At 41.3% G+C, this 27,979-nt stretch overlaps 1 protein-coding gene across 1 annotated transcript; it reads right to left on the reverse strand.

The window, feature by feature from the left end:
- Positions 1-35: 35 nt before the first annotated feature.
- On the reverse strand, positions 36-27,923 carry LOC100375340 (dnaJ homolog subfamily C member 3-like). The gene is made up of 11 exons (XM_085496447.1): positions 27,789-27,923; positions 25,337-25,450; positions 24,698-24,897; positions 20,289-20,432; positions 18,918-19,099; positions 15,540-15,659; positions 13,964-14,069; positions 12,997-13,117; positions 1,835-1,964; positions 1,537-1,682; positions 36-1,298 (listed from the first exon to the last, which is right to left on the reverse strand). Exons 1-11 carry the CDS (start codon positions 27,856-27,858, stop codon positions 1,171-1,173), a joined length of 1,461 nt encoding a protein of 486 aa, XP_085352573.1. The 5' UTR covers positions 27,859-27,923; the 3' UTR covers positions 36-1,170.
- Between the last annotated feature and the right edge of the window lie 56 nt (positions 27,924-27,979).

The following is a 27,979-nucleotide window of genomic DNA, read 5'->3' on the forward strand; positions in this document are numbered from 1 at the left end:
AAATTTGGTTAAAATATGTAAAACATAAGAAATAGTTATGTTTTGTCTTTTTACTTTCTTACAACAACATCACTTAAAGTATGTCTTTAAAGATGCATTCAAATAAAACCAACAAAGCCACTAGTTAGCCATTTTGTATCAAATCACAAAGCAAACTGCACACATTAGTAACTCATCATGTGTGATGTCCATCATCGAGTTCATTCATCTGAGGCATGGATGAGATGAGAAACAAAATGGCCACCAGTTGCAACTTTGAATCAGGTCGCAAAACAAATTGACGTGCACCAGTAATCAATATTGAATGGTGTCAAAAATTTTTGACATGTTTGGGACTAAAATTGCCACCAGTAAAACAATAGTCATTAAAACAAATAACTGATTGTGCATATATGTCTCCCATTATAACTTGTTTTTGTACTAACAAAATCAATCAAGGAATGTCCATCAAATGGTGTTGAATAGAGACAGACAGATGAACAGACAGACGAATGGATGGACACATTGACAAAACCCAAAACTTAGGACCCTGTTTTGGTCTTTGTCTGACATGGACTAATTATTATGTATTTGCATACAGACAACTTGCATGAAGCTGAAATAATTACACAAAAAAAAATAATATATACAACTACTGCAAAAAAACGCAAAATATAACTACAGACTTTATGTGGTCATTGGAGAAATGAGGGGTCCATCCATATATCCATTCATTCATCCAACAACCTTCCTCTAGTTATTTCTGCAAGGAAGTGAACTGCATTGCTTTGACATTGAAGCTATCTCACATCTCACTGTCAGCTGGCACTATATGGTATTTCAGGGTTTTTTCTAGAAAAAAAATGCAAGAGGGAGCACTGCAATTCAGCAGCACCACTAAGTGGGGGAGATAGGGTTCTCTCTACCAGGGTGTGGAGTTTTTTTTCTAAGTTAAAATGGAGCATTCTATGTATACCTTAGGGCCAAAATTACTATAAAATAGGACACAGTTGAAGACTGTGTGGCCACATGTGATCCTGGTCAATTAGAATTTTATGGTAAGGGGGCACATGGCCATGGCATGAGGGTGCTGCGCCCCTGTTCCCTTGTTTAAAAATCCCTGGTATTTGTGAAGTCAAATATTGTTATGGGTACAGATGCTAGATGCCAGCTTTGATGTAATTTGAAAAACTAATTAAAATGGAATTTGAAATTAAACGGTCCACCATGTCCAAATGGATTGAAAGGCTGTCCTCCCCTATGTTGCTGTGATTCAGGGTCGAGCGGGTCTTCACCAGCATCATACTTCTTTCTCATTTCTGAAATAAAAGACACAAGTGTCATCGGTGAGCGGTATTTCTTTTAAGAATAATAGGGGAAATACCAAAATTCAATTGAACAGTTTTCTTGATTTTTAGTCTATAGAGGACAGTGTTCAAAATCACCATACACTAGATTCCAATAATGTTCAAACACACAGAAAACTGACTGCATGATGAGAGTTAATAGATGCTGTAAAAATGCTTTTATCTAGTACAGTAAGAAATGAAATCATACCAGGATCTGTGAGAACTTCTTTAGCTGCAGCAATATTAATAAATGTCTCCTCGGCTTTCGCTTTATCATCACCATTATATTGATCAGGATGATATTGTGCTGCAAGCTTGCGATAAGCTTTGACAATGTCTCTTTTCCTGGCATTCCTGGCATTAAGTTGACAATGTAGAGAATGCAAATATCAAATGAGACTGTAGATTACTCTTTACTCAAGTGATGCTATATCAATAGCTTGACAGCTTTATGTATAAAAACAACACAAATATCACAATGAGAGAGCCAATGCTTGGGAGCTTACCTTGGAACACCTAAAATTTTGTAGTAATCTCTCTTTTTTGATTGTTTCAAAAGTTTCTGTGCTCTATCTAAGCCTTCTTTTGTCCTCTGATTCTCTTCAATTCCTTTTGCTTTCTGATAATCCTCAACAGCTGCAAGTATAATATTTTGAAACTGATATTTCAATATTAAGATCGCAGACACTGCCAATAACAGGAACGCACAGACACTGCCAATAACAGGAACCCACAGACACTGCCAATAACAGGAACCCACAGACACTGCCAATAACAGGATCCCACAGACACTGCCAATAACAGGAACCCACAGACACTGCCAATAACAGCAACCCACAGACACTGCCAATAACAGCAACCCACAGACACTGTCAATAACAGCAACCCACAGACACTGCCAATAACAGCAACCCACAGACACTGCCAATAACAGGAAACCACAGACACTGCCAATAACAGGAACCCACAGACACTGCCAATAACAGGAACCCACAGACACTGCCAATAACAGGAACCCACAGACACTGCCAATAACAGGAACCCACAGACACTGCCAATAACAGCAACCCACAGACACTGCCAATAACAGCAACCCACATACACTGCCAATAACAGGAACCCACAGACACTGTCAATAACAGGAACCCACAGACACTGCCAATAACAGGAACCCACAGACACTGCCAATAACAGGAACCCACGGACACTGCCAATAACAGGAACCCACAGACACTGCCAATAACAGGAACCCACAGACACTGCCAATAACAGGAACCCACAGACACTGTCAATAACAGGAACCCACGGACACTGCCAATAACAGGAACCCACAGACACTGCCAATAACAGGAACCCACATACACTGTCAATAACAGGAACCCACAGACACTGTCAATAACAGGAACCCACAGACACTGCCAATAACAGGAACCCACAGACACTGTCAATAACAGCAACCCACAGACACTGTCAATAACAGCAACCCACAGACACTGCCAATAACAGCAACCCACAGACACTGTCAATAACAGCAACCCACAGACACTGCCAATAACAGCAACCCACAGACACTGCCAATAACAGCAACCCACAGACACTGCCAATAACAGCAACCCACAGACACTGCCAATAACAGGAACCCACAGACACTGCCAATAACAGCAACCCACAGACACTGCCAATAACAGGATCCCACAGACACTGCCAATAACAGGAACCCACAGACACTGCCAATAACAGCAACCCACAGACACTGCCAATAACAGGAACCCACAGACACTGCCAATAACAGCAACCCACAGACACTGTCAATAACAGGAACCCACATACACTGTCAATAACAGGAACCCACAGACACTGCCAATAACAGGAACCAACAGACACTGCCAATAACAGGAACCCACAGACACTGCCAATAACAGGAACCCACAGACACTGCCAATAACAGGAACCCACAGACACTGCCAATAACAGGATCCCACAGACACTGCCAATAACAGGAACCCACAGACACTGCCAATAACAGGAACGCACAGACACTGCCAATAACAGGAACGCACAGACACTGCCAATAACAGGAACCCACAGACACTGCCAATAACAGCAACCCACAGACACTGCCAATAACAGGAACCCACAGACACTGCCAATAACAGCAACCCACAGACACTGCCAATAACAGGAACACACAGACACTGCCAATAACAGGAACCCACAGACACTGCCAATAACAGGAACCCACAGACACTGCCAATAACAGGAACCCACAGACACTGCCAATAACAGCAACCCACAGACACTGCCAATAACAGCAACCCACAGACACTGCCAATAACAGGAAACCACAGACACTGCCAATAACAGGAACCCACAGACACTGCCAATAACAGGAACCCACAGACACTGCCAATAACAGGAACCCACAGACACTGCCAATAACAGGAACCCACAGACACTGTCAATAACAGGAACCCACAGACACTGCCAATAACAGGAACCCACAGACACTGTCAATAACAGGAACCCACAGACACTGTCAATAACAGGAACCCACAGACACTGCCAATAACAGGAACCCACAGACACTGCCAATAACAGGAACCCACAGACACTGTCAATAACAGGAACCCACAGACACTGCCAATAACAGGAACGCACAGACACTGCCAATAACAGGAACCCACAGACACTGTCAATAACAGGAACCCACAGACACTGCCAATAACAGGAACCCACAGACACTGCCAATAACAGCAACCCACAGACACTGCCAATAACAGCAACCCACAGACACTGCCAATAACAGGAAACAACAGACACTGCCAATAACAGGAACCCACAGACACTGCCAATAACAGGAACCCACAGACACTGCCAATAACAGGAACCCACAGACACTGCCAATAACAGGAACCCACAGACACTGCCAATAACAGCAACCCACAGACACTGCCAATAACAGCAACCCACATACACTGCCAATAACAGGAACCCACAGACACTGTCAATAACAGGAACCCACAGACACTGCCAATAACAGGAACCCACAGACACTGCCAATAACAGGAACCCACGGACACTGCCAATAACAGGAACCCACAGACACTGCCAATAACAGGAACCCACAGACACTGCCAATAACAGGAACCCACGGACACTGCCAATAACAGGAACCCACAGACACTGCCAATAACAGGAACCCACATACACTGTCAATAACAGGAACCCACAGACACTGTCAATAACAGGAACCCACAGACACTGCCAATAACAGGAACCCACAGACACTGTCAATAACAGCAACCCACAGACACTGTCAATAACAGCAACCCACAGACACTGCCAATAACAGCAACCCACAGACACTGTCAATAACAGCAACCCACAGACACTGCCAATAACAGCAACCCACAGACACTGCCAATAACAGCAACCCACAGACACTGCCAATAACAGCAACCCACAGACACTGCCAATAACAGGAACCCACAGACACTGCCAATAACAGCAACCCACAGACACTGCCAATAACAGGAACCCACAGACACTGCCAATAACAGGAACCCACAGACACTGCCAATAACAGCAACCCACAGACACTGCCAATAACAGCAACCCACAGACACTGCCAATAACAGCAACCCACAGACACTGCCAATAACAGGAACCCACAGACACTGCCAATAACAGGAACCCACAGACACTGCCAATAACAGGAACCTACAGACACTGCCAATAACAGGAACCCACAGACACTGCCAATAACAGGAACCCACAGACACTGCCAATAACAGCAACCCACAGACACTGCCAATAACAGCAACCCACAGACACTGTCAATAACAGGAACCCACAGACACTGCCAATAACAGGAACACACAGACACTGCCAATAACAGGAACCAACAGACACTGCCAATAACAGGAACCCACAGACACTGCCAATAACAGGAACCAACAGACACTGTCAATAACAGCAACCCACAGACACTGTCAATAACAGGAACCAACAGACACTGCCAATAACAGGAACCCACAGACACTGCCAATAACAGGAACCAACAGACACTGCCAATAACAGGAACACACAGACACTGTCAATAACAGGAACACACAGACACTGTCAATAACAGGAACACACAGACACTGCCAATAACAGGAACCCACAGACACTGCCAATAACAGGAACCAACAGACACTGCCAATAACAGGAACCCACAGACACTGCCAATAACAGGAACCCACAGACACTGCCAATAACAGGAACCAACAGACACTGCCAATAACAGGAACCCACAGACACTGCCAATAACAGGAACCCACAGACACTGCCAATAACAGGAACCCACAGACACTGCCAATAACAGGAACCCACAGACACTGCCAATAACAGGAACCAACAGACACTGCCAATAACAGGAACCCACAGACACTGCCAATAACAGGAACCAACAGACACTGCCAATAACAGGAACCCACAGACACTGTCAATAACAGGAACCCACAGACACTGTCAATAACAGGAACCCACAGACACTGCCAATAACAGGAACCCACAGACACTGCCAATAACAGCAACACACAGACACTGCCAATAACAGGAACCCACAGACACTGCCAATAACAGGAACCAACAGACACTGCCAATAACAGGAACACACAGACACTGTCAATAACAGGAACACACAGACACTGTCAATAACAGGAACACACAGACACTGCCAATAACAGGAACCCACAGACACTGCCAATAACAGGAACCAACAGACACTGCCAATAACAGGAACCCACAGACACTGCCAATAACAGGAACCCACAGACACTGTCAATAACAGGAATCCAGACACTGCCAATAACAGGAACCCACAGACACTGTCAATAACAGGAACCCACAGACACTGCCAATAACAGGAACCCACAGACACTGCCAATAACAGGAACACACAGACACTGTCAATAACAGGAACACACAGACACTGTCAATAACAGGAACACACAGACACTGCCAATAACAGGAACCCACAGACACTGCCAATAACAGGAACCCACAGACACTGTCAATAACAGGAACACACAGACACTGCCAATAACAGGAACCCACAGACACTGCCAATAACAGGAACCCACAGACACTGTCAATAACAGGAATCCAGACACTGCCAATAACAGGAACCCACAGACACTGTCAATAACAGGAACCCACAGACACTGCCAATAACAGGAACCCACAGACACTGCCAATAACAGGAACCCACAGACACTGTCAATAACAGGAACCCACAGACACTGCCAATAACAGGAACCCACAGACACTGCCAATAACAGCAACCCACAGACACTGCCAATAACAGGAACCCACAGACACTGCCAATAACAGGAACCCACAGACACTGTCAATAACAGGAACCCACAGACACTGTCAATAACAGGAACCCACAGACACTGCCAATAACAGGAACCCACAGACACTGTCAATAACAGGAACCCACAGACACTGTCAATAACAGGAACCCACAGACACTGCCAATAACAGGAACCCACAGACACTGTCAATAACAGGAACCCACAGACACTGTCAATAACAGGAACCCACAGACACTGCCAATAACAGGAACCCACAGACACTGCCAATAACAGGAACCAACAGACACTGCCAATAACAGGAACCAACAGACACTGCCAATAACAGGAACACACAGACACTGTCAATAACAGGAACCCACAGACACTGTCAATAACAGGAACCCACAGACACTGTCAATAACAGGAACCCACAGACACTGTCAATAACAGGAACCCACAGACACTGTCAATAACAGGAACCCACAGACACTGCCAATAACAGGAACCCACAGACACTGCCAATAACAGGAACCAACAGACACTGCCAATAACAGGAACCAACAGACACTGCCAATAACAGGAACACACAGACACTGTCAATAACAGGAACCCACAGACACTGCCAATAACAGGAACCCACAGACACTGCCAATAACAGCAACACACAGACACTGCCAATAACAGGAACACACAGACACTGTCAATAACAGGAACCCACAGACACTGCCAATAACAGGAACCCACAGACACTGCCAATAACAGGAACCAACAGACACTGCCAATAACAGGAACCCACAGACACTGCCAATAACAGGAACCCACAGACACTGCCAATAACAGGAACCCACAGACACTGCCAATAACAGGAACCCACAGATACTGTCAATAACAGGAACCCACAGACACTGCCAATAACAGGAACCCACAGACACTGCCAATAACAGCAACCCACAGACACTGCCAATAACAGGAACCCACAGACACTGCCAATAACAGGAACCCACAGACACTGTCAATAACAGGAACCCACAGACACTGCCAATAACAGGAACACACAGACACTGCCAATAACAGGAACCAACAGACACTGCCAATAACAGGAACCAACAGACACTGCCAATAACAGGAACCCACAGACACTGTCAATAACAGGAACCCACAGACACTGTCAATAACAGGAACCCACAGACACTGCCAATAACAGGAACACACAGACACTGCCAATAACAGGAACCAACAGACACTGCCAATAACAGGAACCAACAGACACTGCCAATAACAGGAACCCACAGACACTGTCAATAACAGGAACCCACAGACACTGTCAATAACAGGAACCCACAGACACTGCCAATAACAGGAACCCACAGACACTGCCAATAACAGGAACCCACAGACACTGCCAATAACAGGAACCCACAGACACTGCCAATAACAGGAACCCACAGACACTGCCAATAACAGGAACCCACAGACACTGTCAATAACAGGAACCCACAGACACTGCCAATAACAGGAACCCACAGACACTGTCAATAACAGGAACCCACAGACACTGCCAATAACAGGAACCCACAGACACTGCCAATAACAGCAACCCACAGACACTGCCAATAACAGGAACCCACAGACACTGCCAATAACAGGAACCCACAGACACTGTCAATAACAGGAACCCACAGACACTGCCAATAACAGGAACCCACAGACACTGTCAATCACATGAACCCACAGACACTGCCAATAACAGGAACCCACAGACACTGCCAATAACAGCAACACACAAACACTGCCAATAACAGGAACCCACAGACACTGCCAATAACAGGAACCCACAGACACTGCCAATAACAGGAACCCACAGACACTGCCAATCACATGAACCCACAGACACTGCCAATCACATGAACCCACAGACACTGCCAATAACAGGAACCCACAGACACTGCCAATAACAGGAACGCACAGACACTGCCAATAACAGGAACCCACAGACACTGTCAATAACAGGAACCCACAGACACTGCCAATAACAGGAACCCACAGACACTGCCAATAACAGGAACCCACAGACACTGCCAATAACAGGAACCCACAGACACTGTCAATAACAGGAACCCACAGACACTGCCAATAACAGGAACCCACAGACACTGCCAATAACAGGAACCCACGGACACTGCCAATAACAGGAACCCACAGACACTGCCAATAACAGGAACCCACAGACACTGCCAATAACAGGAACCCACGGACACTGCCAATAACAGGAACCCACAGACACTGCCAATAACAGGAACCCACATACACTGTCAATAACAGGAACCCACAGACACTGTCAATAACAGGAACCCACAGACACTGCCAATAACAGGAACCCACAGACACTGTCAATAACAGCAACCCACAGACACTGTCAATAACAGCAACCCACAGACACTGCCAATAACAGCAACCCACAGACACTGTCAATAACAGCAACCCACAGACACTGCCAATAACAGCAACCCACAGACACTGCCAATAACAGCAACCCACAGACACTGCCAATAACAGCAACCCACAGACACTGCCAATAACAGGAACCCACAGACACTGCCAATAACAGGAACCCACAGACACTGCCAATAACAGGAACGCACAGACACTGCCAATAACAGCAACCCACAGACACTGCCAATAACAGCAACTCACAGACACTGTCAATAACAGCAACCCACAGACACTGCCAATAACAGGAACCCACAGACACTGCCAATAACAGCAACCCACAGACACTGCCAATAACAGGAACCTACGGACACTGCCAATAACAGGAACCCACAGACACAGCCAATAACAGGAACCCACAGACACTGTCAATAACAGGAACCCAGACACTGCCAATAACAGGAACCCACAGACACTGCCAATAACAGGAACACACAGACACTGCCAATAACAGGAACCAACAGACCCTGCCAATAACAGGAATCCAGACACTGCCAATAACAGGAACCCACTGACACTGCCAATAACAGGAACCCACAGACACTGTCAATAACAGCAACCCATAGACACTGCCAATAACAGGAACCCACAGACACTGCCAATAACAGGAACCCACAGACACTGCCAATAACAGGAACACACAGACACTGCCAATAACAGGAACCAACAGACACTGCCAATAACAGGAATCCAGACACTGCCAATAACAGGAACCCACTGACACTGCCAATAACAGGAACCCACAGACACTGCCAATAACATGAACCCACAGACACTGCCAATAACAGGAACCCACAGACACTGCCAATAACAGGAACCCACAGACACTGCCAATAACAGCAACCCACAGACACTGCCAATAACAGGAACCCACAGACACTGTCAATAACAGGAACCCACAGACACTGCCAATAACAGGAACCCACAGACACTGTCAATAACAGGAACCCACAGACACTGTCAATAACAGGAACCCACAGACACTGTCAATAACAGGAACCCACAGACACTGCCAATAACAGGAACCCACAGACACTGCCAATAACAGGAACCCACAGACACTGCCAATAACAGGAACCCACAGACACAGCCAATAACAGGAACCCACAGACACTGCCAATAACAGGAACCCACAGACACTGCCAATAACAGGAACCCACAGACACTGCCAATAACAGGAACCCACAGACACTGCCAATAACAGGAACCCACAGACACTGCCAAAAACAGGAACCTACAGACACTGCCAGTCACATGAACCCACAGATACTGCCAATAACAGGAACCCACAGACACTGCCAATAACAGCAACCCACGGACACTGCCAATAACAGGAACCCACAGACACTGCCAATAACAGGAACCCACAGACACTGTCAATAACAGCAACCCACAGACACTGCCAATAACAGGAACCCACAGACACTGTCAATAACAGCAACCCACAGACACTGCCAATAACAGGAACCCACAGACACTGACAATCACATGAACCCACAGACACTGCCAATAACAGGAACCCACAGACACTGCCAATAACAGGAACCCACAGACACTGCCAATAACAGGAACCCACAGACACTGCCAATAACAGCAACCCACAGACACTGCCAATAACAGCAACCCACAGACACTGCCAATAACAGGAACCCACAGACACTGTCAATAACAGGAACCCACAGACACTGCCAATAACAGGAACCCACAGACACTGTCAATCACATGAACCCACAGACACTGCCAATAACAGGAACCCACAGACACTGCCAATAACAGCAACACACAAACACTGCCAATAACAGGAACCCACAGACACTGCCAATAACAGGAACCCACAGACACTGCCAATAACAGGAACCCACAGACACTGCCAATAACAGGAACCCACAGACACTGCCAATCACATGAACCCACAGACACTGCCAATAACAGGAACCCACAGACACTGCCAATAACAGGAACGCACAGACACTGCCAATAACAGCAACCCACATACACTGTCAATAACAGGAACCCACAGACACTGTCAATAACAGGAACCCACAGATACTGCCAATAACAGGAACCCACAGACACTGTCAATAACAGCAACCCACAGACACTGTCAATAACAGCAACCCACAGACACTGCCAATAACAGCAACCCACAGACACTGCCAATAACAGCAACCCACAGACACTGCCAATAACAGGAACCCACAGACATTGCCAATAACAGGAACCCACAGACACTGCCAATAACAGGAACCCACAGACACTGCCAATAACAGGAACCCACAGACACTGCCAATAACAGGAACCCACAGACACTGCCAATAACAGCAACCCACAGACACTGTCAATAACAGGAACCCACAGACACTGCCAATAACAGGAACGCACAGACACTGTCAATAACAGGAACCCACAGACACTGCCAATAACAGGAACCCACGGACACTGCCAATAACAGGAACCCACGGACACTGCCAATAACAGGAACCCACAGACACTGCCAATAACAGGAACCTACGGACACTGCCAATAACAGGAACCCACAGACACTGCCAATAACAGGAACCCACAGACACTGTCAATAACAGGAACCCACAGACACTGTCAATAACAGGAACCCACAGACACTGCCAATAACAGGAACCCACAGACACTGTCAATAACAGGAACCCACAGACACTGTCAATAACAGGAACCCACAGACACTGCCAATAACAGCAACCCACAGACACTGCCAATAACAGGAACCCACGGACACTGCCAATAACAGGAACCCACAGACACTGCCAATAACAGGAACCCACAGACACTGTCAATAACAGGAACGCACAGACACTGTCAATAACAGCAACCCACAGACACTGCCAATAACAGGAACCCACAGACACTGCCAATAACAGGAACCCACAGACACTGTCAATAACAGGAACCCACAGACACTGTCAATAACAGGAACACACAGACACTGTCAATAACAGGAACCCACAGACACTGCCAATAACAGGAACCCACAGACACTGCCAATAACAGGAACCCACAGACACTGTCAATAACAGGAACACACAGACACTGCCAATAACAGCAACCCACAGACACTGCCAATAACAGCAACACACAGACACTGCCAATAACAGCAACACACAGACACTGCCAATAACAGGAATCCAGACACTGCCAATAACAGGAACCCACTGACACTGCCAATAACAGGAACCCACAGACACTGCCAATAACAGGAACCCACAGACACTGCCAATAACAGGAACCCACAGACACTGCCAATAACAGAAACCCACAGACACTGCCAATAACAGGAACCCACAGACACTGCCAATAACAGGAACCCACAGACACTGTCAATAACAGGAACCCACAGACACTGTCAATAACAGGAACCCACAGACACTGCCAATAACAGGAACCCACAGACACTGCCAATAACAGGAACCCACAGACACAGCCAATAACAGGAACCCACAGACACTGCCAATAACAGGAACCCACAGACACTGTCAATAACAGGAACCCACAGACACTGTCAATAACAGGAACACACAGACACTGCCAATAACAGGAACACACAGACACTGCCAATAACAGGAACCCACAGACACTGCCAATAACAGGAACCCACAGACACTGTCAATAACAGGAACACACAGACACTGCCAATAACAGCAACACACAGACACTGCCAATAACAGGAACCCACAGACACTGTCAATAACAGCAACCCACAGACACTGCCAATAACAGCAACACACAGACACTGCCAATAACAGCAACACACAGACACTGCCAATAACAGGAACCCACTGACACTGCCAATAACAGGAACCTACCTTCTTCATATTTTTCATCTACTATATATGCTTCTGCTCTGTCAATAAGAGCATCTAAATTTTCTTCATCTTCTTCTAAAATTTCTGTGCATAAACTTATTGCTTCTTTAGCATCGTGATTCTATGCGAAACATAGACAATATAACTTACAGCAATAAAAACATGGGGGAGACAATAAAGCTTACTTCAGCACAATAAGGACAAGGCAATACAATTTACTGCAGAACAATAACGACAAGGCAATACAACTTACTGCAGAACAATATGGACAAGGCAATACAACTTACTGCAGAACAATAAGGACAAGGCAATGCAACTTACTGCAGAACAATAGGGACAAGGCAATACAACTTACTGCAGAACGATAAGGACAGGGCAATACAACTTACTGCAGAATAATAAGGATAAGGCAATACAACTTACTGCAGAACAAGAAGGACAAGGACATGCAACTTACTGCAGAACAATAAGGACAAGGCAATACAACTTACTGCAGAACGATAAGGACAGGGCAATACAACTTACTTCAGAATAATAAGGGCAAGACAATACAACTTACTTCAGCACAATAAGGACAAGGCAATACAACTTACTTCAGCACAATAAGGACAAGGCAATACAACTTACTTCAGAATAATAAGGACAAGGCAATACAACTTACTGCAGAACAAGAAGGACAAGGAATTACAACTTACTGCAGAACAATAAGGACAAGGCAATACAACTTACTTCAGAACAATAAGGACAAGGCAATACAACTTACTTCAGAACAATAAGGACAAGGCAATACAACTTACTTCAGAACAATTAAGATAAGGCAATACAACTTACTTCAGAACAATAAGGACAAGGCAATACAACTTACTTCAGAACAATAAGGACAAGGCAATACAACTTACTTCAGAACAATAAGGACAAGGCAATACAACTTAATTCAGAACAATAAGGACAAGGCAATACAACTTACTTTAGAAAGAGCAGTGCATATTTGTTGTCTGGCTCTCCTTCTAAATTCAGGAACTTGATCTTCTGTTTTCATTGTAGCTTCCAATTTTTGTTTAGCATCTTCATACCTGCAAAACACCCCAGGAAAATAGTGTAATTACATATTACAAATAGTGGAAGTAACACTAGATTCAATCTGACCCAAATGTTAACATCATTGTCTCAATGCGACACACCTTCAATATATGGACTGAGCTTAACATCATTATCTCAATGTGACATACCCTATATATGGACTGAGCTTAACATCATTATCTCAATGTGACATACCTTATATATGGACTGAGCTTAACATCATTATCTCAATGTGACATACCTTGTATATGGACTGAGCTCAACATCATTGTCTCAATGTGACATACCTTATATATAGACTGAGCTTAACATCATTGTCTCAATGTGACATACCTTATATATGGACTGAGCTTAACATCATTGTCTCAATGTGACATACCTTATATATGGACTGAGCTCAACATCATTATCTCAATGAGACATACCTTATAAATGGACTGAGCTCAACATCATTATCTCAATATGACATACCTTATACATGGACTGAGCTCAACATCATTGTCTCAATGTGACATACCCTATATATGGACTGAGCTTAACATCATTGTCTCAATGTGACATGCCTTATATATGGACTGAGCTCAACATCATTGTCTCAATGTGACATACCCTATATATGGACTGAGCTTAACATCATTGTCTCAATGTGACATACCTTGTATATGGACTGAGCTCAACATCATTGTCTCAATGTGACATACCCTATATATGGACTGAGCTTAACATCATTGTCTCAATGTGACATACCTTGTATATGGACTGAGCTCAACATCATTGTCTCAATGTGACATACCTTATATATGGACTGAGCTCAACATCATTGTCTCAATGTGACATAACTTATATATGGACTGAGCTCAACATCATTGTCTCAATGTGACATACCTTATAAATGGACTGAGCTCAACATCATTGTCTCAATGTGACATACCTTATATATGGACTGAGCTCAACATCATTGTCTCAATGTGACCTACCTTATATATGGACTGAGCTCAACATCATTGTCTCAATGTGACATACCTTATATATGGACTGAGCTCAACATCATTGTCTCAATGTGACATACCTTATATATGGACTGAGCTCAACATCATTATCTCAATGTGACATACCTTATATATGGACTGAGCTCAACATCATTGTCTCAATGTGACATACCTTATATATGGACTGAGCTCAACATCATTATCTCAATGTGACATACCTTGTATATGGACTGAGCTCAACATCATTGTCTCAATGTGACATACCTTGTATATGGACAGAGCTCAACATCATTGTCTCAATGTGACATACCTTATATATGCTCTGAGCTCAACATCATCGTCTCAATGTGACATACCTTATAAATGGACTGAGCTCAACATCATCGTCTCAATGTGACATACTTATATATGGACTGAGCTGAACATATACTTTTATATGGATTGAGCATCAGAATAACACACATATCAACTAACCTGCCTTCATCCATTAATTGTTGAGCGGATTCAAATTGTTTATTAAGTTTTTTAGCTTTCTTGTAATGTGGAAAACACTGTTTATGATCAGGATCCAGTTTTAAACATTCTCTGATATTTCTGTGAAAAAAAAATATTAAATTAATTTGTAGATGAGATTGCACTCAACCACCTATGGCTTGGACTGCATACATTATATTCCAAAACAAGATGGTAACAAATACTGCAACATTTTAATTCTTTAAATTATTTACAAGCATATGAAGAAATTTATCTGCCATGGGTGCAATAGGTGCAATATTGTGTAATGGGTGCAATATTGCGTAATGGGTGCAATACTGCATAATGGGTGCAATACTGCGTAATGGGTGCAATACTGCATAATGGGTGCAATATTCTGAAATGGCTGCAATACTGTGTAATGGGTGCAATACTGTGTAATGGGTGCAATATTGTGTAATGGGTGCAATATTGTGTAATGGGTGCAATACTGTGTAATAGGTGCAATATTATGTAGTGGGTGCAATACTGTGTAATGGGTGCAATTCTGCGTAATGGGTGCTATATTGCATAATGGGTGCAATACTGTGTAATGGGTGCAATACTGCGTAATGGGTAAAATATTGCATAATGGGTGCAATATTGTGTAATGGGTGCAAAACTGTATAATGGGTGCAATATTATGTAGTGGGTGCAATACTGTGTAGTGGGTGCAATACTGTGTAATGGGTGCAATATTGTGTAATGGGTGCAATATTGCGTAATGGGTGCAATACTGCGTAATGGGTACAATATTACATAATCAGTGCAATATTGCGTGATGAGTGCAATACTGCGTAATGGGTGCAATACTGTGTAATGCGTGCAATACTGTGTAGTGGGTGCAATACTGTGTAATGGGTGCAATACTGTGTAATGGGTGCAATACTGTGTAATGGGTGCAATACTGCGTAATGGGTGCAATACTGTGTAATGGGTGCAATATTGTGTAATGGGTGCAATATTGCGTAATGGGTGCAATAATGCGTAATGGGTGCAATATTACGTAACAAGTGCAATATTGGGTAATGGGTGCAATACTGTGTAATGGGTGCAATACTGTGTAATGGGTGCAATATTGTGTAATGGGTGCAATATTGTGTAATGGGTACAATATTGTGTAGTGGGTGCAATACTGTGTAATGGGTGCAATATTGCGTAATGGGTGCAATAATGCGTAATGGGTGCAATATTACGTAACAAGTGCAATATTGGGTAATGGGTGCAATACTGTGTAATGGGTGCAATACTGTGTAATGGGTGCAATATTGTGTAATGGGTGCAATATTGTGTAATGGGTGCAATACTGTGTAGTGGGTGCAATATTGTGTAGTGGGTGCAATACTGTGTAATGGGTGCAATATTGCGTAATGGGTGCAATACTGTGTAATGGGTGCAATATTTTGTAATGGGTGCAATACTGTGTAGTGGGTGCAATATTGTGTAGTGGGTGCAATACTGTGTAATGTGTGCAATATTGCGTAATGGGTGCAATACTGCGTAATGGGTGCAATACTGCATAATGGGTGCAATATTATGTAATGGGTGCAATACTGCGTAATGGGTGCAATATTGTGTAATGGGTGCAATACTGCGTAATGGGTGCAATATTGTGTAATGGGTGCAATACTGCGTAACGGATGCAATACTGTGTAATGGGTGCAATACTGTTTAATGGGTGCAATATTATGTAATGTGTGCAATATTGTGTAATGGGTGCAATATTGTTAAATGGGTGCAATAATGTGTAATGGGTGCAATACTGTATAATGGGTGCAATACTGTGTAGTGGGTGCAATACTGTGTAATGGGTGCAATATTACGTAATGGGTGCAATATTGCGTAATGGGTGCAATACTGTGTAATGGGTACAGTGTTGTGTAATGGGTGCAATGTTGTGTAATGGGTGCAATACTGTGTAATGAATGCAATATTATGTAGTGGGTGCAATACTGTGTAATGGGTGCAATATTGTGTAATGGGTGCAATATTACGTAATGAGTGCAATATTACGTAGTGAGTGCAATATTACGTAGTGAGTGCAATATTGCAATATTGTGTAATGGGTGCAATATTGTGTAATGGGTGCAATACTGTGTAATGGGTGCAATACTGTGTAATGGGTGCAATACTGTGTAATGGGTGCAATACTGTAATGGGTGCAATACTGTGTAATGGGTGCAATACTGTGTAATGGGTGTAATGGGTGCAATACTGTGCAATGGGTGCAATACTGTGTAATGGATGCAATACTGTGTGATGGGTGCAATATTATGTAATGGGTGCAATACTGTGTCATGGGTACAATACTGTGTAATGGGCGCAATATTGTGTAATGGGCGCAATATTGTGTAATGGGTGCAATACTGTGTAATGGTGCAATACTGTGTCATGGGTACAATACTGTGTAATGGGCGCAATATTGTGTAATGGGTGCAATATTGTGTAGTGGGTACAATACTGTGTAGTGGGTGCAATATTGTGTAGTGGGTACAATACTGTGTAATGGGTGCAATACTGCGTAATGGGTGCAATACTGCGTAATGGGTGCAATATTACGTAACAAGTGCAATATTGGGTAATGGGTGCAATACTGCGTAATGGGTGCAATACTGTGTAATGGGTGCAATGCTGTGTAATGGGTGCAATACTGTGTAGTGGGTACAATATTGTGTAGTGGGTGCAATACTGGGTAATGGGTGCAATACTGGGTAATGGGTGCAATACTGCGTAATGGGTGCAATACTGTGTAATGGGTGCAATACTGTGTAGTGGGTACAATATTGTGTAGTGGGTGCAATACTGTGTAATGGGTGCAATACTGCGTAATGGGTGCAATAATGCGTAATGGGTGCAATATTACGTAACAAGTGCAATATTGGGTAATGGGAGCAATACTGCATAATGGGTGCAATACTGTGTAATGGGTGCAATATTATGTAATGGGTGCAATACTGCGTAATGGGTGCAATATTGTGTAATGGGTGCAATACTGTGTAATGGATGCAATACTGTGTGATGGGTGCAATATTATGTGATGGATGCAATACTGTGTAATGGGTGCAATATTATGTGATGGATGCAATACTGTGTAATGGGTGCAATACTGTGTCATAGGTACAATACTGTGTAATGGGCGCAATATTGTGTAATGGGTGCAATACTGTGTAATGGGTGCAATACTGTGTAATGGGTGCAATATTATGTAGTTTGTGCAATACTGTGTAATGGGTGCAATATTGTGTAATGGGTGCAATATTGTCTAATGGGTGCAATATTGTGTAATGATGCAATATTATGTAATGGGTTCAATATTATGTAATACTGTGCAATACTTACATTAGTGATTCTTCCAAGTCTCCTAATGAATAATGTAATGTACTTAATTTGTAATAAGCATCAGTATTGTCAGGTATCATTTTGGCTGCTGGTCTAATATCATCTATAGCTTTCCTTGTTTGACCAGTTTTTAAATAACAATCAGCTCTTTTGTTTCTGAGATCAATATACCATGGACAATGCTGTAAATCATGAAATGAGAAGATTGAAAGAGAAACTGGGATGAATGCTGGGATTAAGAATGACATATAGTCAGGAAAACTAACAGAACTGAATGCAGATGGTAAGAATTACATACAGTCAGAAAAACAGAACTGAATGCAGAGACTGAAAATGACTTACAGTCAGAAAAACTAACAGAACTGAATGCAGAGATTGAAAATGTCATATACAGTCAGGAAAATTAAAATAACTGAATGCAGAGAGTGAATAGAGAGGTTTGGCTACACGTTTTTTATCTTTATGTGCAGAATTGGTGATCACACTGACATAGACAAATCGCTTGGCTATGTGTTAACATCGTTGTGAAGTGAAGGTCACACAGTTTATTGTACATCATGGCTACCATTGGTGATTTAGCATTTCAATATAATGATTTTGAACTGTTTTTATTCGCATTATTATGCATATTAATGAGTTCACATGACCATATATGGTCATCTGTTATTTTAGTCAAATCTTTTGTTTAACTTCATTATAATAACACATCTTCCTAACTGCATCTGTGCTTGCGATACATGTATAATAATTATGCATATTGATGAAGCTGGAAGCCCCCACCCCTTGGGCGCTCAACCACATGACCTAGCCATGTGCCATTGGGGTGGAAGAATGCATCTCAAAAGTAGAATGCACATACAAACACATGTAATTGCACAATTTTCGTTTTCACAAAATTCAAGATAGCGGCCTAAATCAAGAGACAAAGTGATTGACCAATCAGATTACTTGAAGCAGATTGTTGTAGTTTAGACAAGTGCATACATACACTGTTCACTGTATCAGCAATTCTTGAAACAAATTACCCACAATGCAAAATAATTTGTTTTTTTAATCAACTTTTTCTCGAGAAAGTTTTGACGAAGTGAACCACAACTCACTGAGTCAGAGGCAATACAAAATTTTAAAACAAGATGGCTGCCAGGACATTTGACTGATTGTTATTTTAAAAGTTATTTGCACTAGTTGCACCAGCCATTTTCTCAAACAACTTTAAGAAAAAACATTGCAAAAGAGAGAAATGAGGATAAAAGAAGGAAATTATTTATACCTTCTAAACCTTAAATTGTCTGGATTAGGTGAAAACGTTGTGCAACTGAAAATAACACTGCATTTAGAAATTAAGACTAATTTAAAACGAATAACATTTACCTCAATCAAAATGGAAAAATGTTGAATAGCTTCTACATAGTTGCCTTCATTTAAATAGCGTTCACTGATTACCATTTCTTGTTTCAATGGTTCTATAACGTCTGCAGAAGACTTTGCTTCAGCATCATCAGGCCTTACTTTCAGCTGCAACAAAAAATACAGAGTGAATGCATTGTTTGCATGTTTACATCTCTACAATGCATTGATGGGTGTGCATGTTTACATCTCATAGAATGCATTGATGGGTGTGCATACTTATATCTCATAGAATGCATTGATGGGTGTGCATACTTATATCTCATAGAATGCATTGATGTGTGTGCATGTTTACATCTCATAGAATGCATTGATGGGTGTGCATGTTTACATCTCATAGAATGCATTGATGGGTGTGCATGTTTACATCTCATAGAATGCATTGATGGGTGTGCATGCTTATATCTCATAGAATGCATTGATGGGTGTGCATGTTTACATCTCATAGAATGCATTGATGGGTGTGCATGTTTACATCTCAGAATGCATTGATGGGTGTGCATATTTACATCTCATAGAATGCATTGATGGGTGTACATGTTTACATCTCATAGAATGCATTGATGGGTGTGCATGTTTACATCTCATAGAATGCATTGATGGATGTGCATGTTTACATCTCAGAATGCATTGATGGGTGTGCATGTTTACATCTCAGAATGCATTGATGGGTGTGCATGTTTACATCTCATAGAATGCATTGATGGGTGTGCATGTTTACATCTCATAGAATGCATTGATAGGTGTGCATGTTTACATTTCATAGAATGCATTGATGGGTGTGCATGCTTATATCTCATAGAATGCATTGATGTGTGTGCATGTTTACATCTCATAGAATGCATTGATGGGTGTGCATGTTTACATTTCATAGAATGCATTGATGGGTGTACATGTTTACATCTCATAGAATGCATTGATGGGTGTGCATGTTTACATCTCAGAATGCATTGATGGGTGTGCATGTTTACATCTCAGAATGCATTGATGGGTGTGCATGTTTACATCTCATAGAATGCATTGATGGGTGTGCATGTTTACATCTCATAGAATGCATTGATAGGTGTGCATGTTTACATCTCAGAATGCATTGATGGGTGTGCATGTTTACATCTCAGAATGCATTGATGGGTGTGCATGTTTACATCTCAGAATGCATTGATGGATGTGCATGTTTACATCTCATAGAATGCATTGATGGATGTGCATGTTTACATCTCAGAATGCATTGATGGGTGTGCATGTTTACATCTCAGAATGCATTGATGGGTGTGCATGTTTACATCTCATAGAATGCATTGATGGGTGTGCATGTTTACATCTCATAGAATGCATTGATAGGTGTGCATGTTTACATTTCATAGAATGCATTGATGGGTGTGCATGCTTACATCTCATAGAATGCATTGATGGGTGTGCATGTTTACATCTCATAGAATGCATTGATGGGTGTGCATGTTTACATCTCATAGAATGCATTGATGGGTGTGCATGTTTACATCTCATAGAATGCATTGATGGGTGTGCATGTTTACATTTCATAGAATGCATTGATGGGTGTGCATGTTTACATCTCATAGAATGCATTGATGGGTGTGCATGTTTACATCTCATAGAATGCATTGATGGGTGTGCATGTTTACATCTCATAGAATGCATTGATGGGTGTGCATGTTTACATCTCATAGAATGCATTGATGGGTGTGCATGTTTACATCTCATAGAATGCATTGATGGGTGTACATGTTTACATCTCATAGAATGCATTGATGGGTGTGCATGTTTACATCTCATAGAATGCATTGATGGGTGTGCATGTTTACATCTCATAGAATGCATTGATGGGTGTGCATGTTTACATCTCATAGAATGCATTGATGGGTGTGCATGTTTACATTTCATAGAATGCATTGATGGGTGTGCATGTTTACATCTCATAGAATGCATTGATGGGTGTGCATGTTTACATTTCATAGAATGCATTGATGGGTGTACATGTTTACATCTCATAGAATGCATTGATGGGTGTGCATGTTTACATCTCATAGAATGCATTGATGGGTGTGCATGTTTACATCTCATAGAATGCATTGATAGGTGTGCATGTTTACATTTCATAGAATGCATTGATAGGTGTGCATGTTTACATTTCATAGAATGCATTGATGGGTGTGCATGCTTATATCTCATAGAATGCATTGATGGGTGTGCATGTTTACATCTCATAGAATGCATTGATGGGTGTGCATGTTTACATCTCATAGAATGCATTGATGGGTGTGCATGTTTACATCTCATAGAATGCATTGATGGGTGTGCATGTTTACATCTCATAGAATGCATTGATGGGTGTGCATGTTTACATCTCATAGAATGCATTGATGGGTGTGCATGTTTACATTTCATAGAATGCATCGATGGGTGTGCATGTTTACATTTCATAGAATGCATTGATGGGTGTGCATGCTTATATCTCATAGAATGCATTGGTGGGTGTGCATGTTTACATCTCATAGAATGCATTGATGGGTGTGCATGTTTACATCTCATAGAATGCATTGATGGGTGTGCATGTTTACATCTCATAGAATGCATTGATGGGTGTGCATGTTTACATTTCATAGAATGCATCGATGGGTGTGCATGTTTACATTTCATAGAATGCATTGATGGGTGTGCATGTTTACATCTCATAGAATGCATTGATGGGTGTGCATGTTTACATCTCATAGAATGCATTGATAGGTGTGCATGTTTACATTTCATAGAATGCATTGATGGGTGTGCATGCTTATATCTCATAGAATGCATTGATGTGTGTGCATGTTTACATCTCATAGAATGCATTGATGGGTGTGCATGTTTACATTTCATAGAATGCATTGATGGGTGTACATGTTTACATCTCATAGAATGCATTGATGGGTGTGCATGTTTACATCTCAGAATGCATTGATGGGTGTGCATGTTTACATCTCAGAATGCATTGATGGGTGTGCATGTTTACATCTCATAGAATGCATTGATGGGTGTGCATGTTTACATCTCATAGAATGCATTGATAGGTGTGCAAGTTTACATCTCAGAATGCATTGATGGGTGTGCATGTTTACATCTCAGAATGCATTGATGGGTGTGCATGTTTACATCTCAGAATGCATTGATGGATGTGCATGTTTACATCTCATAGAATGCATTGATGGATGTGCATGTTTACATCTCAGAATGCATTGATGGGTGTGCATGTTTACATCTCAGAATGCATTGATGGGTGTGCATGTTTACATCTCATAGAATGCATTGATGGGTGTGCATGTTTACATCTCATAGAATGCATTGATAGGTGTGCATGTTTACATTTCATAGAATGCATTGATGGGTGTGCATGCTTACATCTCATAGAATGCATTGATGGGTGTGCATGTTTACATCTCATAGAATGCATTGATGGGTGTGCATGTTTACATCTCATAGAATGCATTGATGGGTGTGCATGTTTACATCTCATAGAATGCATTGATGGGTGTGCATGTTTACATTTCATAGAATGCATTGATGGGTGTGCATGTTTACATCTCATAGAATGCATTGATGGGTGTGCATGTTTACATCTCATAGAATGCATTGATGGGTGTGCATGTTTACATCTCATAGAATGCATTGATGGGTGTGCATGTTTACATCTCATAGAATGCATTGATGGGTGTACATGTTTACATCTCATAGAATGCATTGATGGGTGTGCATGTTTACATCTCATAGAATGCATTGATGGGTGTGCATGTTTACATCTCATAGAATGCATTGATGGGTGTGCATGTTTACATCTCATAGAATGCATTGATGGGTGTGCATGTTTACATTTCATAGAATGCATTGATGGGTGTGCATGTTTACATCTCATAGAATGCATTGATGGGTGTGCATGTTTACATTTCATAGAATGCATTGATGGGTGTACATGTTTACATCTCATAGAATGCATTGATGGGTGTGCATGTTTACATCTCATAGAATGCATTGATGGGTGTGCATGTTTACATTTCATAGAATGCATCGATGGGTGTGCATGTTTACATTTCATAGAATGCATTGATGGGTGTGCATGCTTATATCTCATAGAATGCATTGGTGGGTGTGCATGTTTACATTTCATAGAATGCATTGATGGGTGTGCATGCTTATATCTCATAGAATGCATTGGTGGGTGTGCATGTGCACAATTCATAGAAGTTTTAAATATGCTTTAGCATTTATTTTGATAAATTTCTTTTTCATGGCATCATGAAACTGGCAAATAATTGCATTGCACCACAGATGTTATTATGATACAAATGTAAATTACTGTTAAAAAAATGGTTAATGCTACTTACAATTGCTTCATAATCTTTCTTTGCACTGTCTAGTTTGCCTTGTTTCATTAAAACATTAGCACGACTTGTTCTTGCTGCTGTGAAGTCTGGTTTTAATTGTATACACTTATCTAAATCAGGCAGAGCAGTCTTTGACTTCCCCATTGCTAAATACACTGTAGCGCGACGAAAATAACTTTGATAGTTTTCTGGGTCTCCATCTTAGGGTGAAATATAGATACAGTTACGCAATGACAACTTTATTTATGCATCAACATTTCAGATGTACACAATTACAAGAAGTACACAAGAGTCAAGCATACAAATAATTGTGGATTTCATTGAGGCAGTGAACCCAACTTGAGATATGAGTTCCCCAAGTGAACTAGACACACACAAGGGCAAAAATGTTATGATACAAATAATAATAATAATATAATATGGTTATTTACATATTATGAAAAACACTAATAATGATATTGTGCCCAGGCAAATACCGGTATAACATATGGCAGTTGGACAATATGGTATAATTTGAATGCAAATTCTGAAAAATCAATTCATAGGGCCTAACCTATAAATATAATTATCAATCATAATATTCACAAATGCAAACATTACAGTAATTTTATTACAAGTAGCTAGTTGAATTAAGCTTACCTATAGCAGCATTGTAATGTGATAATGCATCAGCTAACTGTCCTGCAGCTAAAAGTTGTTTACCTAATTCAAGATGTTGCTCAGCATCTTCTTTTGATGTCTTTCCTTGAACACCTTAATGATAGCAATTGTAAAAACAAAGATGATTTGACCAAGGCAGTACATGTGGAGTCTGCAGTGAAGCGACTGACATACAGACTCACTAGAAAGTATTTTCACATCTTGTCATTAGAGCATTTTCATAATAAAAATTATAAATTCTGGGTAGCATTACGTGTTGTTTTTAAAATAAAATAAATTTAAGACGACTTAGCGCATTTTAGTCAAAATAAATTGGTGAATTTTTCAGTGAGCAAAAATCCCAATGGTTAACTCTATGGGATCATGTTCATTTGCATATCATTTGAATCTCATTCAAATTTTGGGCAATAAAACATGCGCTTTCTCATGCAAATTTGAACCAATCATAGAGCAGAAGATATTTCTGGGCGGGAATACCTGTCATGAATATTCTCCTATCAATGACATAGTATCAGAGGTGTAATTTTTATTTACAAACATAGCATGATGCTGAAAGTTAGGGAATTATCGTAATGAAGCACTGCACACATGGAAATTGCCACAAGACTTTCTGAAGGCTCTATTTGTTTCAAGCTGTTTAAACTTTGTCTGCGAGGTAGTATGCAATCATCTTCAATCAGGGCGGCTAAGGCGCACAATGAAACACAAAGACTGGCTACTTATTTGGTCTAGCCAATCTGTTTCACATAGCCCATGATTTGCGCTCCAATTTTACCCAACTAACTAATGTAATGTGGTGCATAAATACTTTTTGGCGGGTCTGTACATACATAAGGTTTTCTCTCAATGGTACAGGATGCTGGTGAACCGACTTTGGATTTTGGTTCAGATCAATGTTTGTAAACAATTTTGACATCACTATACTTTTTTTGAGTATTTTTGAATATTTCGTTGTTTCTGCTTTCTGACATGCATCTTTTTTCATAGAATGTCAATATTAGGAAACACATAGATGTACTAGTACATGTATTTGCAAGAAATTAAAAAAAAATCAATTTACAGCTTTGGTGTTTTTTAGTGATTAAAATTATGATTGCATAGTATTATAGCATTGAAAAATTAAAGATGATACTACAGATGGTGTGCTTTGTTTATGAAAATCACGATAAGTCAAATACTATCAGTGACTGAAACCCAAACCAGAAAATTTAAACCTGTGGCCAACTTTAGCATCATGTGTACAGAACTGTGTTGTTAGTGCTTTATTGCTTTGGAACATATGGATGTCAGGCTCCATCTGCCACAAAGCAATTATGCACCACCAACAATACAGATCATACAATGTACATGTATATTCTACCACAGCTTTGTATACACATTATACTACATGTATGCATACATAGCCTGGTATATTAGTAGGTGCATTGTAACCCTACTATAACATGCTATGTTGATTGGACATACCAACTACTAACACAGCACTACCAGTATACGTAGGTCTATTTAGTACAAAACAGTGTGTTAGGAGTTAAGATTATAGTTTGTGATCCACCAACCACAGCACTGCAAAAGTGTTGACAGTCCAGCAAGATCGGTGGTATTGCAATTACATGAACATTGACTTTAAGAATAAGACTTGAATCCCTGAGCGAAGAACAGAATGATGCCATCTTGAATTTTATGAGATGTTAAAAACAACATATGGATTATGTTTAATGATTGATCCAGATATTTTGTGTTAAAACAAATAAGAATATTCCAGTAAACTAATATATTTGTTCAATGAGGATGATCAAAACTAAGTTCTATAGCACTGTGGTGGGATGTTGTTGGGAGGAATTGTCTCGACATTTGGATCTTTGGATCCCAACACATGTACAAAAACTGGGGTAGGTCTATGTGCATGTTGGTAGTCAGTGGTTGGTAGTGATTAGTACACTACCCAAAGACACGAAAGAACATCTTGATACATGTATAATTGGCGAAAACAAGTTCAAATTGAACTGATCAAAATGTATCTTATTAATTCGCTCACTCCTAAAAATAATTATTTTTACTATCGCGAATTAATACAGTTTTTTGGTAATGTAAAATGTAAATAAAATAACAAACAATAATAATGACGTGTCTTTTATGGTCGGTACAATCATGTAGCATATTTTAGATTTACAATTCTGGATGTTATATCATGTTATGATGTAGTACATAAACCATTAACTTAATACTGTTCAGCACATCATACTAGTAACTAAATTAGTTTCATTATTAATCATCCCAAATCATATGCCGGTAACATACAGTGGTAGTCAAACCGGACATTCCAACTGGTCAAATTGTGGCCTCGCCATTATACCCGATGGCCACTGGTTGAATCGTGTTATGATCCTACTCGCTAGGGTAGGTTATCACAATAAACATTTCTGGTACTTACCTTCGTTATAGAGATCTAACGTGACGAAAAGAAGAGGCAATGAAGTGAAGAACCTGTACAAATTCAACATTTTCACGTGTGTGTAGCCCTCTTCCTGGTTCAAGGAATAGTTGTCGCGTTCCTTGTCGTGTGGTTTTGTGATTGGTCAATCCTTCATGTAGTGTCAGAAGTAAAAGGTTATATTCGCATAA

This window comes from Saccoglossus kowalevskii, chromosome 1, assembly GCF_978046115.1.
Source record: "Saccoglossus kowalevskii chromosome 1, keSacKowa6.1, whole genome shotgun sequence".
NCBI classification, from domain to species: domain Eukaryota; kingdom Metazoa; phylum Hemichordata; class Enteropneusta; family Harrimaniidae; genus Saccoglossus; species Saccoglossus kowalevskii.

Bases quoted from the DNA above. Each gene is read 5' to 3' on its own strand.
- LOC100375340 (XM_085496447.1), bottom strand. From the start codon at position 27,858: ATGTTGAATTTGTACAGGTTCTTCACTTCATTGCCTCTTCTTTTCGTC. The intron at 15,660-18,917 runs GTAAGTATTGCA...TTTTTTTCACAG, and splicing joins GACTTGGAAGAATCACTAAT to AAATATCAGAGAATGTTTAA. The intron at 1,965-12,996 runs GTAGGTTCCTGT...TTATACTTGCAG, and splicing joins AGATGAAAAATATGAAGAAG to CTGTTGAGGATTATCAGAAA.